This window comes from Carcharodon carcharias, chromosome 5 (genome assembly GCF_017639515.1).
Source record: "Carcharodon carcharias isolate sCarCar2 chromosome 5, sCarCar2.pri, whole genome shotgun sequence".
In the NCBI taxonomy this organism is placed as follows: Eukaryota; Metazoa; Chordata; class Chondrichthyes; order Lamniformes; family Lamnidae; genus Carcharodon; species Carcharodon carcharias.
This window is the reverse complement of record NC_054471.1, coordinates 23,089,905-23,108,340: the sequence shown is the minus strand read 5'-3', so window position 1 is coordinate 23,108,340 and position 18,436 is coordinate 23,089,905. Positions and strand designations below refer to the sequence as shown.

The 18,436-nt window shown below is 44.1% G+C and overlaps 1 protein-coding gene across 4 annotated transcripts in view; it reads left to right on the top strand.

Annotated features, from left to right (window-relative positions):
• Positions 1–18,436, top strand: part of susd4 (sushi domain containing 4) — a 134,623-nt gene that overhangs the window by 101,454 nt on the left and 14,733 nt on the right. For 3 of the 4 annotated variants that reach the window (XM_041188370.1, XM_041188368.1, XM_041188369.1), the window contains exon 10: positions 11,954–12,348. The exons of the other annotated variant lie outside the window; for it this stretch is intronic. In XM_041188370.1, coding sequence (XP_041044304.1) covers positions 11,954–12,348 — 395 coding nt within the window. The remainder of the gene's footprint in view (positions 1–11,953; positions 12,349–18,436) is intronic. 4 annotated transcript variants of the gene reach the window in all.

Sequence of the window (18,436 nt, the reverse complement as noted above, 5' to 3'; positions counted from 1 at the left end):
GGATCAGTGCTGGGACCTCAACTCTTTACAATTTATATAAATTACTTGGATGAAGGGACTGTTGGTACGGTTGCTAAATTTGCTGATGACACAAAGATAGGTAGGAAAGTAAGTTGTGACGAGGACATAAGGAGGCTACAAGGGGACATAGATAGGTTAAGTGAGTGGGCAAAGATCTGGCAAATGGAGTATAATGTGGGAAAATATGAAACTGTTCATTTTGGCAGGATGGATAAAGAAGATGCATATTATCCAAGGGGTGAGAGATTGTGGGGCAATGAGATGCAGAGGGATCTGGGTGTCCTAGGGTATGGATTGCAAAAGGTTAGTGCAGCAAGTAATTAGGAAAGCTAATAGCATGTTATAATTTATTGTGAGGGGAATTGATTACAAGAGTAGGGAGGTTATGTTTTAGTTATACAGGGCATTGGTGAGACCACACCTGGGGCAGAATTTTTAGGTCAGTGTGCGGGTGCGATCGATAGGCCAGGGATCGGCCGGGGAACAGACCGCCACCCACGATCAGTCCCCAGTTGTGATTTCAGGCTGGCTGGCCAATTCCCGGCCTGCCAGCGTGAAGCATGTGCTGAAATGCTCAGCGCTGCCGGGGTGAGGGCAGGAGGAGGTGGGCGCTGCCGTAAGCACGGGCGCAGGAGAGTGCAGGAAGTTCCCTGAAAGCAGAGAGCTGCCTCAGGGAGCTGAAGACTTCAAAACAATGAAATAAAGATTTTAAAATCTATTAAAAAATGTCCATGCATCACAATCAGTCAACTGAACATATACATCATGAAAATCCTGTCAGTACATTTTTATTTTTTTTAAATTTAATAACCTCATCCCGCCCTTGCATGAGGTTTCATCAAAAATGCAAAGCCTGCCTGGCAGAGTCGCTGATCTGCCAAACGTGGACCATGAAAACCGGGGGCAACTGGAACTTTAACAACTTTAATTGTCGGCGGGCGCGCTTCCGACACTCGTGTGCACCCGCTGACTGAGATGATGTGTGGACGCTCACCCAACATCATCTCGCGTGATTTTGCATCCGATCAAGTCGGGGGCACGCCCACCACGATGACCTAAAAATTCTTCCCCTGAAGCATTGTGTACAGTACTGGTCTCCTCATTTAAGGAGGGATATAAATGCATTAGAAGCAGTTCAGAGAAATTTTACTAGACTAATACCAGGAATGGGCAAGTTGTCTTATGAGGAAAGGTCGGACAGACTAAGCTTGTATCTGCCAGAATTTAGAAGAGTAAGAGGTGACTTGATTGAAACATAAAATCCTGAGGGGTCTTGACAGGGTGGATGTGGAGAAGATGTTTCATCTTGTTGGAGAATCTAGAACTAGAGGTCGCTGTTTATAAAATAAGGGGTCGCTCATTTAAAACAGAGATGAGGGAAATCTTTTTCTCTCTGAGGGTTGAGAGACTTTGGAACTCTCTTCCTCAAAAGGTGGTGGAAGCAGAGTCCTTGAATATTTTTGAGGCTGAGCTAGATAGATTCTTGATAAGCCAGGGAGTGATGGGTTATTGGGGGTAGATGGGAATATGAGGTTAAAATCAGATCAGCCATGATCTTATAGAATGACGGAGCAGGCTTGAGGGGCCGAGTGGCCTATTTCTCCTCCTAATTCATGTGTCCGTATGTATATAAGCTGGCTATCCCTAATGTCCTTTGAGAAAGGCCTCTCTTGAACTGTTAAGTCTGTGTGCCGATGGTACTTTCACCGTGTGGTTTGTTAGGAGTTTTCTGCAATGACAGTGACAGAATGGTGATGTATGTAACTTATAGGTGCTGGTATTGCCATGCGCCTGCTGCCCTTGTCTTTCTAGCTGATTGAGGTCATGTTTTTGGGAGGTGAGTTGATCCTAGTGTATTGGAATTATAACTCCCTGCACTGAGTTTTGGCTTTTCACCCATTTAACCATTGCTCCATGCAATGTGTCAGGAAAGAGCTAATCAGACTATCCTGAAGTCAGCTAATCTTATCTGTGATTCATTTGTCCTTTTTTATTGTAGGAATAATGACCCTCGTTTTTGCCAGTTCAGTAAGAAAGTAGAAGTCATTGGAAGAATTTAGATGTAGTGATTACTGTCGAACTAAGACTGACCCTAAAACAACGATCAGTTACACAATAAAACCTAACCAGAGGCAGCAAATTGTTGTAGAATGGTGCATGTTGAAAATGAGTTATTATGGCATAGAAGAAGGCCACTTGGCCCATCGAGTCCATGCTAGTTCTCTGTAGAGAAATCCAATCAGTCTCATACCTCACAGTATCCCTGTGGCCCTGCAAGTTTATTTCCCTCAAGTGCCAATCCAATTTCCTTTTGAAATACTTAATCGTCTCTGCTTCCACCACTTGTGTAGGCAGTGAGTTCCAGATCATTACCACTGCCCACTGTACCTCTTGCCCAAAACCTTAAACCTGTGTCCCCTAGTCCTTGTACTATCAGCTCATTGGAACAGCTTTTCTTTGTCTACACCTCGATTAGATCTCCCCTCAATCTCTTTTGCTCCAAGGAGAACAACCCCAACCTCTCCAACGTAACCTTGTAGCTAAAATCCCTCATCCCTGGAACCATTCTGGTAAGTCTCCTCTGCACTGTCTCAAGAACCTTCATAATAGTGTGATGACAAGAACTGGATGTAATATTCTGGGTGTGGCCTAACCTGAGTATTTTAAAGGTTCAACATAACTTCTCTGCTTTTGTACTGAACATCTCTATTTATGAGGCCCAAGATCCCATATTTTTACTTTGCTATCCACTCTCAATCTGTCCTGTCAGCTTCACAGACCTATGCACATGAACCCCCAGGTCCCTCTGTCCCTGCACACTCTTTAGAGCTGTCCCATTTGGTCTATATTGCCTCTCCCTGTCCCTTCTGCCAAAGTGCACCTCACTCTTCTCTATTACATTTCATTTGCCACTTGTCTTCCTATTCTGCTGATCTATGCCTTGTTACAGTTGATTGGTATCATCCTCACTGTGTCACAACTCCCAGTTTGGTATCGTCAACAAATCTTGAAGTTTTACTCTGTATTAAAATATTCAAATCATTCATAAATGTATAAAAAACAGTGGTCCCAGCACTGATCCTTGGGGACACCACCATCTACCTTCCTCCAGTCTGAAAAACAACCATTTACCACAACCCATTGTTTTCTGACCTTAAGCCAATTTTTTATCCAAGTGGACACTGATGCTCATATTCCACCAGCCTCAACGTTGTTAACCATCTTTCTTAAAATCCATATAGACAACAACCATTATTTTCCCTTCATTGACTTTCTCTGTTCCTTCATCGAAAATTTCAATTTGTCAAGCATAATTTGCCTTTTACAAATCCATGCTGGTTCTCCTTAATTAACTGAAATCTCTCCAAATGCCTGTTGATATTTTTTCTGATTGTTATTTCTAAAATCTTCCCCACCACTGATGTTAAACTGGCCTGATTGTAGTGATTAGGAATGTCATTACACCCTTTCTTCAATAATGGTGTTATATTTTCCAATCCTCTGGGACCTCCCCTTTTATTGTTTATTCATTCATGGGGTGTGGGCATTGCTGACCAGACCAGCATTTATTGCCCATTCCTAATTGCCCTTTGAGAAGTGCTGTTAGGGAGGGAATTCCTGGATTTTGAGCCAGTGACAGTGAAGGAACGGTGATATATTCCCAAGTCAGGATGGTGAGTGACTTGGAGGGGAACCTACAGGCAGTGGTGTATCTGCTGCCCTGTTAGACCTGCTGAGGTTTTCCAGCATTTTCTGTTTTTGTATCTGCTGCCCTTGCTCTTCTAGGTGGTAGAGTTCATGGGCTTGGAAGGTGCTGTCTAAGGAGCCTTGGAGAGTTGTTGACTCTTAATCTAGGGAAGATTGGAAGATTAAGGCAAGCTCTTCCATTAGCTCCACCCCCACTTCCTTTCACAACTTGGATTGTAAACCATCCGGATTAAGCAATACATGCACTCTGAGCAAAGGCAGCCTTTCCAGTACAAACTGCCTGCCAATTTTCACCCCACCCATTACCCCTACCATTTCTGCTTCGGTTGATATTTTGTTGGCATCCTCTTCCTTTGTAAATTCCGATAGGAAACGCTCATCAAGTATTCCAGCCTTGCTCTATACCTCTAAGCATATATCACCCTCTTTGTTCTCAATAGGCCCCTCCCTGCCTCTGACAGTCCATTTACTATTTACATGCCGGTAGAAGGTTTTAGGGTTCCCTTTTTAAATTAACTGCCATTTTATTCCCATATTGTCTCTTTGCCAGTCTTATTTTCCTCTTCAATCCCCCTCTCAACCTATTGTATTTGGCTGATTCTCATTTGAAGAATTCACCTGACATGTATCATACACCCTCTTGTTTTGTTTCATCATTTTCTTTATCTCCATCATCATCCAAGGAGCTCTGGCTTTGGTTCCTTTATCTTTCGCCCTTATTGGAATGTACCTGGCCTTACCTGAAACATTGATTGTCCATTACAAAAACAGAATTACCTGGAAAAACTCAGCAGGTCTGGCAGCATCGGCGGAGAAGAAAAGAGTTGACGTTTCAAATCCTCACGAAGGGTCATGAGGACTCGAAACGTCAACTCTTTTCTTCTCCGCCGATGCTGCCAGACCTGCTGAGTTTTTCCAGGTAATTCTGTTTTTGTTTTGGATTTCCAGCATCCGCAGTTTTTTTGTTTTTATTATTGATTGTCCATTGTTCAGTTACAGATTTTTCTGTGAATCTTCAGTTCCATTTTACCATGACTTGATCCCTTCCCGTCCTATTGAAGTTCGCCCTCTTCCAATTTTGAAGTTCTATTTTAGATTGTTCCTTGCTGTTCTCCATTAGTAACCTAACCCTTGTGATATGATGATCACTTTTAGCCAAGTGTTCTCCCACAGACATTTGATCCACTTGGCCCACCTCATTCCCTAGCACCAGATCCAGCAATGCCTCCTTCCTAGTTGGACCAATAACATACTGGTCAAGGAATTTCTCCTGAACACATTTCAGAAATCCCTCTCTCTCCTTTCCCTTTATTCTAACATTACTCCAAAATCAATATTTGGGTAATTTAAGTCCCTGAAAATCACCACTCTATAGTTCTTGTACCTTTCTGTGATTTCCCTGCAGATGTATTCCTCTCTCTCTCTCTCTGTCTGTCTCTGACTATTTGGAGGTCTATAGAATACTCCCCAGCGTATAGAATACACTATAGAATATTCCCCAGGCCTATAGAATACTCCCCACTAGCGTAATCATCTTTTTCATTTCAACTCTAATCAATTGGATTCTATCTTTGCTCTTGCTAGGACATCCTCTCTTTCCAACACTACAATGTCTTTTCTAATCACTACTGCCAACCCATCTCTCTTTTCTCCTTCCTTATCTCTTTTGCACACTCCCTTATCCATGAATATTAAGTACCCAGTCCACTATTTTCAAGCAACATTTCTGTTATTGCCACTACACCATATTACCACATGGCTATTTGTGCTTGTAGCTCACCAACCATATTCACCACACATTGTGAGTTTACATAGGTGCATTCTAAACCTGTTTTTGAATTCCTTGTAGTCCTTCTTACTGGGCTGCTATGTGATCTGGTACTACTTCCTTCTCTAGTACTATAACATTCTCACTCCATTATGCACCTTATTCATCTTTTCTACTTGTGTATACTGGCGCCCATCCTATTCCAATTTATTTTAAACCCTCCCAATCACACCAGTGACCCTCCCCATGAGGATATTGGTCCCAGTCCTGTTTACGTGCAACTTGTCCCTTTTCAGTAGATGCCAACATCCCAAGAATCTGAAGCCCTCCCTTGTGCACTGTGCTCAAGCCACGTATTGATCCTCTCTATCTTCTCATCCATACTCTTGCTGATGTGTGACACTAAGAGTAATCCAGAGATTACTAACTTTGAGGTCCTACTTTTTAACTACCTCCCTAGCTTCAGAAAGTCTGAGTGAAGGACATCAATACCTGCCCTCCCTGTGTTCAAAAGCCAGATACAATGGAAAATTGACTTGTGGCCACAACTTGAGATGCTAACTCTGTTTCTCTCTCCACAAATGCTGCCAGTCCTGCTGAGTGTTTCCAACATTTTATTTTGTTATCTATATCTTCTCCTATGTTGTTGGTACCAATGTGTAGCATAACTTCTGGCTCACTCCCTTACCCCGGAAGATATTCTGCACCCTGTCTGTGACATCCTTCACCCTGGCACCAAGGTGGCAACACACCATGTAGGACTAACGTTGGCAGTTACAGAAACACCTGACTGTCCCGCTAACTATGGAATATCCTATAATGACTGTGTTTCTCCACTTTGCTGGTCCCTCCTGTACAGTCCCTTACCCATTGATGGTGTGGTCTTGACTGCACTTCGAGGTGTTGTCAATCCCAGCAGTCTGCAAAGCTGAGAACCAATCTGAGAGTGACAAACACCCCAAAGACTCCCGCACTTCCTGCCTCTTCTGGATAGTCACCCCTCTACTATCCTGAACTCTTACTGCCTGTGGGGGGACCAAATCCTGGAACATACAATCCAAGAAACTCTCATCTGCCTGATGCTCCGCGGTGACTCCAGCTTCCCTCAAACTCGAAAACCCTGATCTTGAGCTCAAGTAAACACTTCCTACACATGTGGCTCCGCCAAGACACATGGAATGTTTTTTTCCAGTTTATATGGAATATCGGTGTCAGGGTTGGCCAGGACCTACTGCCCATCACCCCTAATTGCCCCTGAGAGGGTGGTGGTGAGCTACCTTCAACTGCTGTAGTCCAGGTATACCCACGGTGCTGCTAGGGCATGACTTCCAGGATTTTGACCCAGCGACAGTGAAGGAACGGTGATATATTTCCAAGTCAGGAGGGGGAGTGGCTTTGAGGGGAACTTGTGTCCAGAAGTTCTCACACGATGCAGGAATTGCAAGTAACAGGTTTCAGCTGCCATACACGATTTTAAAAAATTTCTATTCCCTCCTTTAGAATCTAGTTAGTAACTTGTTTAAACTATTCATTTTAATTAATGCCTCTAGGGTTCAGCCCTCACTGTGTCTCCCGATCCCTCTCTCAGACTGCTCCTTGTTTTCTCAAAATACCAGAGCAGCACCTCCTCCCACACTGCACCAAATTCCAACATTCCACATACCTGAGTTCACCCCTGCCAGCAGAAATTACCAGTTCTAACCAGCCACTTAATTAACCAACTGTGTAACAACACTAGCAGGCAACTTATTTACCACTGACATGTGAAAGAAACTGCTAGTTAAGGTTAAAATTAAGTTAAACACTCAATCCTACAACACAGTACTCCATGCATGTTATAGCAGCTTGCTATAGACAGAGCCAAGTAATCCGACAACCAACTCACATTAGAGCTCTACATCCTGCCATTTGTGAATGGTGGTGGACAATTAAATAACTACCTGGATGAGGAGGCTCCAGAAATATCCCCATCCTCAATGATAGCAGAGCCCAATACATCAATGCAAAAGAAAAGGCTGAAGCCAAAGGTGCCAGGTGGATGGCCCATCTCAGCCTCCTTCTGAGGTCCCTAGTATCACAGTTGCCAATCTTTAACTGATTCCATTCACTCCACACGATATCAGGAAACGGCTGAAGGCACTGGATACCGCAAAGGCTATGGGCCCTGACAATATTCTGGCAATAGTACTGAAAACTTGTGCTCCAGAACTTGCTGCGCCCCTAGCCAAGCTGTTCCAGTACAGCTACAACACTGGCATTTACCAGATGTGGAAAATTGCCCAGGTATGTCCTGTACACAAAAAGCAGGATAAATGCAATCCAGCCAATTACTACCCCATCTGAATCAGAAAAGTGATGGAAGGAGTCGTTGACAGTGCTATTAAGCAGCTCTTACTCAGCAATAACCAGCTCACTGACACTCAGTTTGGGTTCCGCCAGGGCCACTCTTGACCTCATTACAGCCTTGGTTCAAACATGGACAAGAGAGCAGAATTTCAGAGGTGAGGTGAGAGTGACTGCCCTTGACATCAAGGCCGCATTTGACCGAGTGTGGCATCAAGGAGCCCGAGCAAAACTGGAGTCAATGAGAATCAGGGGGAAAACTGTCCACTGGTTGGAGTCATACCTAGCACAAAGGAAGATGGTTGTGGTTGTTGGAGGTCAGTCATCTCAGCTCCAGGACATCGCTGCATGAGTTCCTCAGGGTAGTTTCTTAAACCCAACCATCTTCAGTTGCTTCCTTGACCTCCCTTCAACACATGATCAGAAATGGGGCTGTTCACTGATGATTGTGCAGTGATCAGTAGCATTTGCAACTCCTAAGATAATGAAACAGTCAGTACTCACGTGCAGCAAGACCTGGACTTAATTTTCAGACTTGGACCGATGAGTGGCAAGTAACACTCATGACACATAAGTGCTGGGCAGTGACCATCTTCCCTTCATGTTCAATGGTATTACCATCACTGAATCCCCAACCATCAACATCCTAGGGGTTATTATTGATGAGAAATTTAACTGGACCTGCCATGTAAATACTGTGGGTACAAGAGCAAGTCAGGGGCTGGGAATTCTGCGGTAAGTAACTTGCCTCCAACTCCCCAAAGCCTGCTTATTATCTACAAGGCAGAAGGCAGGATTTTCTCCACTTGCCTGGATGAGTGCAGCTCCAACAACACTCAAGAAGCTTGTCATAATCCAAAACAAAGCAGCCCACTTGATTGGCACCACATCCACAAAGGAAGATGGTTGTGGTTGTTGGAGGTCAGTCACCTCAGCTCCAGGACATCGCTGCATGAGTTCCTCAGGGTAGTTTCTTAAACCCAACCATCTTCAGTTGCTTCCATTCCCTCCACCACCGACGCACAGTAGCAGCTGTGTGTACCACCTACAAGATGCACTGCAGCAATTTGCTACGGCTCCTTCAACAGCACCTTCCAAACCCATGACCTCCACCACCTAGAAGAACAGGGGCAGCAAACACATGAGAACACTGTAGGTCAGCAAACCCACACCTCGCCTCCTATACTCCTAACTCCAAGGTTTGCCTTGAACTGGTCCTGTTGGAGAAAATGGTCAATGCTCACAACTCTTCCTTTTCATTGTTCATTGTAACTTTGAAAAATGTACGAATGTCAGTACCCTATTCCCCTTAGATTAGATCAGTACTTACATTTGCTGTTTACCATCAATAACTTACAATTGTCAGAACCTCACTCCCCTTTTAAGTTGAATCTGTATCATATTCACAAACACTGTTCCCATAACTTCTGAGCTGCATTCACACTATTAACCCTTGCTACTTCTATTCCAGCCATTTCTTTAGCTTAGTTGTTAAACTTATGTTCTGAGCTTCATACTATGCAGTACTGCCACTGCTGTGTGCTGCGGCTTTTACTGTTGTCTGCTTCAGCTGTTACTGCTATCTGCTACTATACTACTACTCTTACTGCTAAAGCACATTTTTCTTAAAACTACCAAAAAAGCACAGCCGTGACAAAGATTGTGGCAAAACCTCCCCAAATCTGTGTCTTTTACACATTGTAACAATCTCATATCTTGGTTTATGAATAGCCCATTCATATATGATGGCATTTCGATGGGCAAGATCCTGGTTATCACATCGACTATGTATTGCTCTACTCTAAAAGTCCTCTGGGTTTGTCCAAGGAACGTGGGGGCACATTCAGTGACTCCAACTCTGTAGGTATTATTTACAGTTCTACAGTTTGTAAACACAGGCCCATTGGGTGGCCTGAATGCTTGGTTAGCTGTGTCCCGACTAGTATATTGAAAAGCTCACTTGTGTCTATCAGCTTTCCAAGGTCCCATGAAATGCTGGGAGTCAGAGTTTGGCCAATTTCTGAAAATTATTCATTACAAACGGCCCTTTTTGCAGTTCCTTTTTTTGGTTTTAAATATTGATTTCTTTTAAGTTGAATGCGTTCTTGCTAAAGGACTGGCTACAGAACTCGACCTCCAGGTGACTGATGTCCAACTCTTCAGATCATCTGACACTTTTAAACCACTTCTCCTGTTTCTTGCTAGGCCATGATCTGACACATTAACTTTCACTGTCAGCTTTTAAAGTTGAATGCATTCTTGATGAAGGACCAACTACAACACCACCATCTCCATGTTACTCTCCAAACCACACACATCCTGACTTGGAACTATATCACTATTCCTTCACTGTCTTTAGTCAAAATCCTGAAACTTCCTTCCTAACAGTACCTACACCAGATGAGTGTGGCAGTTCACCATTATTTTCTCAAGAGCAATTGCTGGCCTTGCCAGCAGCACTCACATGCCACAAATGAATAGAAGAAAACTAAATTTTAGAAAGAGATCAGCCCTTAAAATTCACCCATTCACAAAATTCCCCAACTTTAGCACTCTAGAGAAGCAGCACTCCTTCCAACTGGACTCATGCATTAGAAAAAGTCTTCTGTATTTATAGTTGCAAGAATTCCAAAGACCTGAGTCAGCCCCTGCTGACAGCAATTACCAGTTCTAACCAGTTACTAAATTAACTAACTGTCCACCTGGAATCAGTAAACAGCTTATTTACCATTTACTAAGACTCTGAAAGGAAGTACTACTTCCTTTAAGTTAAGCTCAAAGTTAAGTTAAATGTTTCACTTATTTATCTTTAAACAGGATGTGGGTGTCGTTGGCTGGGCCAGCAATTATTGCCATCCCTAATTGCCCTTGAGAAGGTGGTGGTCAGCTGCCTTCTTGAACTGCTCCTATCCATGTGCCGTAGGTACACCCACAGTGCTATTAGGGAGGGAGTTCCAGGATTTTGACCCAGCGACAGTGAAGGAACGGCGATATATTTCCAAGTCAGGATGGTGAGTGACTTGGAGTGGAATGTCCAGGTGGTGGTGTTCCCATCTATCTGCTGCCCTTGTCCTTCTAGATGCTAGTGGTTGTGGGTTTAGAAGGTGCTGTTGAAGGAACCCTGGTGGGGTTCAAGTGCATCTTGTAGATGGTACACACTGCTGCTGCGATGCATTGGTTGTGGAGGGTGTGAAAGTTTAGGGTGATGGATGAGGTGCCAATCATGCAGGCTGCTTCATCCTGGATGGTTTCAAGCTTCTTGAGTGTTGATAGAGCTGCACTCATTCAGGCAAGTGGGGAGTATTCCATCACAATCCTAACTTGTGCCTTGTAGAAGGTGGACAGGCTTTGGAGATTCAGGAAGTGAGTTACTCGCCACAGGATTCCTAGCCTCTGACTTGCTTTTTTAGCCACAGTATTTATATGGTTGATCCAGTTCAGTTTCTGGTCAGTGGTAACTCCCAGGATGGTGACAACGGAGGATTCAGCAATGTTAAAGCCATTGAATGTCAAAGGGAGATGGTTAGATCCTCTTTTGTTGAAGATGGTCATTGCCTGGCGCTTGTGTGACGTAAATGATACTATTTGACACTAAGCCATATAAGGAGACATTAACACAGGTGAAAAAACCTAGTCAAAGAGGTTTTAAAGAACATCTTCAAGAATGAAAAGGTAAACAAGCAGGAAGCTTTAGGGAAGGAATTGTGGAGCTCAAAGCCTTGGCAGCTGAAGACACAGCCACCAATGTTGCGATTAAGATCGGGGGATGTGTAAGTGGCCAGAATTGGAGGAGTGCGATCTCAGAGGGTTGTAAGTCTAGAGGAGATTACAGAGATAGGGAGGGACTTGAGCTCAAGTGTGAGAAATTTAAAATCAGTATGTTGTCAGACTGAGAACCAGTGTAGGTCAGGGAACGCAGTGGTGTTGGGACTTGGTGCAAATTAGGAAACAGGGCCAGAGAGTTTTGGATGGGTTTGAGTTTATGGAGGGTGGAAAATGGGAGGCTGGCCATGACTGCATTGGAATAGTCAAGTCTAGAAGTAATAAAAAGTGTGTATATGCACTTTCTCCTCCTCCTCTAACAAGCGCCATTTCTGAATTGTATTCCGGTAGTGATCAAGATGCTTCAAGTAGCCGAAATTTTGTGGTGGTTGATGGAGTGCCAGTCGTATTGCCCACCTATGACGAGGCTGTGTGTAACAGCACGACTAACGACTCTGCTCCTGAGGTCACAACCCCTGCAAGACAGGCTGATGAGGCAACAGAAGCGGATGACCAGAACCCTCCAGCCTATCCTGGCCATGCTGCTGACCCAGTTGTAGCTGCAAATCCTACACCCGTGGACCGGCCTGGCCAATTAGACTGCTCAGGGGGTGGGGAAGGGGAGGATTCATCACCATCAATGTCGTTTGGTACAGCAGCTACACATCCGATTACAGAAGAAATCATCGATGGCCCAGAGACAGAGAACACAGCTTCAACGTCTCCCAGTATTAACATTGCAGACGGTGAGTGTTCAGAACTCGCGCTGCCTCATGGAATGGAAGGAACTGTGAGGCTTGGAGTTTTGTGCATTTAATGGCAAACTGCAGAGGGAAAAAGGCTGGGCAGGAGAAGTGGGTAGTGGGTGGTGGTAAGGGATTCTGGGCCTTGTTGACAGTTTAGGAAGCCTTGGAAAACTGACACGAAGTGTGGCAAGCGATAGCATTCCCAACGGAGGAGAATTCAGTGGAACCTAGGCAGTTGGCAACATAGCCATCAATGGTGGAACAAAGTGTGAGCGGGAAGTGATGCGCAAGAGATTTATGTCATAGAAATGGAGAGTTTGGGAGGTGTTTTAAGTCTGGAAAAAGTTATAGAGATATGGAAAGACAAGTCCTCAGAGGCATTTAAATGTAAGGATGAGAATTTTGAATGGAACTTGTTGTGGTATTTAGCATATGGGCAGCAGAGTCTTGTATAAGCTGAAGTTAATGGAGGCTGGAAGTTGCGAGCCCTGTCATGATTGCATCTGAATAGTGCTGGTTTGGGGGTCTGTAGAGTTGATTTGGGGGCTTGTAGAGTTTGTTAGGGGGTATATTCATACTGCTGGTTAGGGATGTAGCAGTAATTGGGGCTTATTGCAATGAGTTAAATCTCTATTAGGGTGATTGGGGTTTATTGAAATGATAAAGACTCCATTGTGTAATATGGGATTTAATGCAGTGGGTTAAATCTCCATTGAGCGACTGGGCTTTATTACAGTGATTTAATCGCCATTAGGTTATTGGAATTTATCCCACTGACTTAAATCGGCATGGGGGTGATTTGGATTTATTACAATGGTTTAAATCTCTACTATGGCAAAATAGTTGCCAAGTCCCTCACTCCAATGTGCCTGACCACCACCCCCCCCCATTTACCCCCAACTCATTATGTGGAGAGAGTTAATATCAGAGCCATTATGGTGCCTGGAGAAATCCTCACTTTCTTAACAAAGACATTATTCACTGGAGGTACCACAGGAGCAACTACAATCAAGAGAAGGCACATGATTGAAGAAGAGGGATTACCACACAATCACTAGGGTAGGATAGTATCAGTGAGGGAACAGCAGGTTTCAGATAGGCTGCAGGACCTCCTACTTCATGGTACAGCCAAGCTGTTCAGTTGATGTTTGTTAAGGAGATGAAGTCTGTCCCTTGGGTGATGACTATGGTGTAGAGCTCTCTCTGCTGGGTTCTCTGCTGGTGAAGTATAATTAAAGTTGTTCAGTAGTGGCTGCCTCCAGTTGGGCATGTCTTAGTCTTACTCAGTGCAATACACGATAGAAAGATGACAGTGAGGCTGGGATGGAATTTACTTTTACATTTCATTTGAGAAATTAAGAACTGAAGAACATTGTGTCACATTGCCAGAGCTTCTAACGTTGATTTTGAGGAAGTTTGAGCAATTTGAGAGATTGCTCCATGTGCACATTGTATTGAGGTAAACACAGTGGCCGGAGTTTTGTGTCCTGCGGTTGGGCGCACGCTCGACCTGAACGGACAGGAAATAGCGCAAGTTGACGTCGGGCAAGCGTCCCGACTTCACTGCGCGGTCACACGATATTTCTCTTGGCAGGCGCATGCGACAGTCACGTACCCGCTGACAATTAAATAGCAATTAAGCCTATTAGCGATGCAATTAGCAGCGACTTTATGTGGCCCGGCCACATTTAGGGTTGGCGGCCGGGCCGTTCTCCCAGGCGGCATTCACATTTTTGCTCAAACCTCAATCCAGGGCGGGATGAAATCTCCAAGGGGAAGTAAAATAACAAGAGATATCCGTGGCCTGCTTTTTCATGAGGTATGCTTTCAGGTGCTTAACTGTGCTGCATGGACATATTTTGCAGCATTTGTGTCATTTCCTTTAGTCTGTGGAGGTCTGCGGCTCCCTGGGGCAGCTGTCTGCCGTCAGGGAGCTGGCTAGAAACGCTCACCCACACCCTCAGTTAGGCTGGTGCCTGCCCTCTTCCTGCCCCCACCCCAGCAGTGCTGAGCATTTCTCAGCACGCATTTCATGCTGGCCGGCCGGCCATTAATTCGCCAGCCAGTATGAAATTGCGGTCAGGGGCGATTGCAACCAGAGACCCATTTCCCCTCCCAGTCTGGGCCCGCCGATCCCATGCACCCAACGAATGAAAAATTCAGGCCAGTGAGTCAGCACAGTACCTAATTAAAAAATGACACTGAAGACATATTTGGGGACAATGTGGGAATTCAACCCTATTAAAGAGGACTGGTGTAATTACAAACGAAGGTTACACATTTGGCTGAAAGCAAATAAAAAATAGGAGATGGACATAAAGTAAATGTTTTCCTCACTATGATGGGACCAGATGCTTTTGAAGTCGTATCTAACCAGTGTTGCCCACAAGACCCCAGTACTATGGAATATGCTGAAATTAATGAGACTCTGGACTCATACTATGGCATGACTATGAATGAGATTACACTGAGAGTTGCATTCCATTAAAGGAAAGAGCTACCAAGTGAGATTGTTACAGATTACATTCTCGAATTAAAGAAACTCTCTCATAACTATGGGTATGGTGCAAACTTAGAAATTAACCTCAGAGATACTTTAGGAGACTGAAGAGAAGTGGAAATGTGATGAAATTTATCTTCAGCTCTGAAGAAGGGTCATACAAACTCAAGACGTTAACTCTGTTTCTCTCTGCACAAAAGCTGTTAGACCTGCTGAGTTTTTCCAGCATTTTCTGTTTTTGTTTCAGATTTCCAGCATCCGTCATATTTTGCTTTTATCAATGTATGTCAGGGTCTTTGATTAAGACAAATCAATCAACGTCACAGCCCCAGCCGTCAAGAGGAGTTGGTAGTCAAAGACAAAGTTCAGGGTTGACACGATCAGAGATGTTGAGGGAGCCAGCTAATGGGAATGGATGGAGATACCCAGATAGAAAGAGAAAGAAGCCAGGTAGGTTAATTGAAAGTATGTAGAAAGAAAGAAGAAACAAGTTGTTCTTTTCATTATCTCTTGTTGAATGATGTTATTTTTGTTAAACACTGCTGAGTAACAGGAACTTACCTTTGCCCAAGCAGAGGTTAAGGACTCCAATTCCTGGCAGGCCCAAGAGTTCCAGGCATGTGAGGAGCAAGGCAAGGTGACAAGCCACACATGCTCCATTTTGTTTTCTCTTTAGTTAAAGGGCCCAGCCTCTGGAACATTGGGAATGTGCTGCCATGGCACAGAAACAAGGATTATGGGACCCAGCTTTGGCATTTTAACTAGGGGAGTCCTGGGACCAAGAGGAGTAGGTGCAGAGAGGGGTAACCCAGGGAGAGGTCCGAAAGAGAGAGGACCTAGAGAGGGAGACTACTGGGTAACAAGTCACCAGGTGGAGACCACCAGTAGGAACCAATGGGGAGAGGAGCAAAGAAAAAGGCTCCAAGCAGTAGAAGTACTGCTGTTGACAGGCTCCATGTAGTGAGGGCTCAGGAAATACCCTGGAGACCTAGAAAGACAGTGGAAGGTCGGTGACTCTGTGCCGAGGATTGTTGGGGAAAGAGTAACCCTTTGAAGCAATGGTGTTCTGCATGATATGGCTGAAGAGCTGGAGTTGTGCCAGTGAGTTAGTGCTGGATTTCAGCCTCGGGTAGCTATTGGATGTAGTCTCAGGAGAAGAGATTGAACCATTAGGGGGTGAGCAGTTGTTGCAGCAATCTAAATCAGAGCAACCTTTGGAGAGAGTTCAGAGACTAGATCTTCAAAAGTGTAGACTTGAAATCACTTGTGAGGGATAGAAAGTTTTAATGAGATTGTGTGACTCACACTGGACACTGATGTCTGGGATAGGTTGCTGAGAAAACTGTGGGATCTGTCTTGGTTGCATCTGCCATTTATGGTGCAGCATAGTGTGTTGTTTCACATGTACCTCATATTAATTCTGAATGTTGGGGTACAATATAAATATTGTAAATTGTTTTACTTTTCTGACTTTATATCGTAAAGTTTATTTTGTTTGTTTAAAAACCGTGGAATCTGGTGGCTTTATTCTCTTAGTAAGTACCTAGGATTTGTCTACTTTAAACTGGTGGCCAATTGGATTGTAATCTTTTTTACCCATCCCTAATTGGCTCATAATAACATATACGGTGTGCAGCAAAAAACAAATTTATTTACTTTTTTTTAAAAAAGAGGCACGGTGACCAAGTGGAAAGGCATTGATTTTGAAAACTAAAACTCATGGATTCATTCCCTGTCCATGCCGGGCTTAAATGTCTCTTCAATATATCAGCTGTGGCTCAGTAGGTAGCACTCTTGCCTCTGAGCTTACAAGACTTTGGGTTCAAGCCCAAATCTAGGCCTTGAATGCAAAAAGACTGACAATCCAGTGCAGTACCAAGGCAATACAGCACTGTTGGAGGTGCTGTCTTTTGTGGGGGTTGGTTAGCTCAGTTGGCTAGAAGGTGTTGCAGAATGATGCTAACTGTGAGTTCAATCCCTGTACTGGCTGTGGTAGCCTATGAAGGCCTACTTCCTTGTCTTGCCCCATGCTTGATGTGGAGTGGTGCCCTTCAAGTTGGATATAACCTATTGTCTCTCTCTAATAGAGAGGAATGTCTTTGGTCCTTCGTAAGCTATAGCTAATTACATTTATTTTACATGTAAATTACTCTGGTCATATTGGTTGTATATATTTTGGTTGTGATTACAGGAGAAACAGGTCTGCAATCCAACCTGTTAAATTTTCAAGTATTGGTGATATTTGTTTAGTCATTTATATCCTGGAAAATTATGTACATGTACCATTTTACATTTTGATGAGTAAGTTTTTTTTTCAAATGAGGAGGGAGTGTAGTATAGAGCCCTCTCTGCTGCCCTCTCTGTTGAGAAAGTGTAAATAAGGCTGCTAAACAACAGCTGCCTGCGCTTGAGCATGAATTACTCAGTGCAATACACAAGGAAAACATCATCATTGTTTTTAATCATTCTCCCTCTTCCCAAATTCAAGCTTCCCCATGGATGGGAGGGGGCAGCAGAACCTTGAGGGCAGGAGGAGGCAGTGACATCACAGAAGAATTAGAGATTGTTCCCACTGCAACATAAGGAGACACATCACCTGACACAGAGCCAGTGTCTAATTCCTAATTTTGGTCTTCCCCTTCCCCCAGAACTCTACTATCAGCACACTTGTCCCTCTTTTTCTCTCCATTCTGCTGCTTCAACACCTCAATGAAGAGGAAGTTAGATCCGAGAGATTTTAATTGGGTGTAAAGGTCTCCAATCCCAGTCCTAACCCCCGCACATCAGGATGGCTGCTCTGGAAATCTGTCCCATTGTCATGGTTAAGACTTTGGTTCTCCAGCCACAATGCAATAGACCATTTGTCGTATCTATGCTTTCCTTTGTTCAAAATCATACAGATGTAGATTCAATTTGTTTTATAATCCTGAGCAAATCAGGTTAAGAGCCACTATCCTGGATGTTTAACAGGATAGACTGACTTGCCACTGCCTCTGCTCTTTCCTTACAACCTGGCGTTTTTCCCATCAAGTGGCTGTCCAATTCCTTTTTGGAAGTTATTATTGAATTTGCTTCTACTACCCTCTCAGGCAGTGCATTTCAGATCACAATAACTCACTGCATTAAACAATTCCTCCTTATCCCCCCTGGCTTTTTGCCAATTATCTCAAGTCTGTTCTTTTTTGGTTTCTGTGGTTTTCCTTTATTAACTCTACCAAACCCCTTCCTGATTTTGAACACCTCAGTTAAATATCCCCTAACCTCTCTGCTGATGACCTCAGGCCCACAGCTTTAACCCAACATTGCCAAATGTGCCAAAGTTTCAGCAGAAGCCCAGAGGGGCACCAGAAGCTCCAGATGGCAGCCAGTTCATAGAATCACAGAATCACAAATCACACAGTGCAGAAGAGGCCCTTCGGCCCATCGAGTCTGCACCGACACGTGAGAAACACCTGACCTACCTACCTAACCCCATTTACCAGAACTTGGCCCATAGCCTTGAATGTTATGATGTGCCAAGTGCTCATCCAGGTACTTTTTAAAGGATGTGAGGCAGCCCACCTCCACCACCCTCCCAGGCAGCGCATT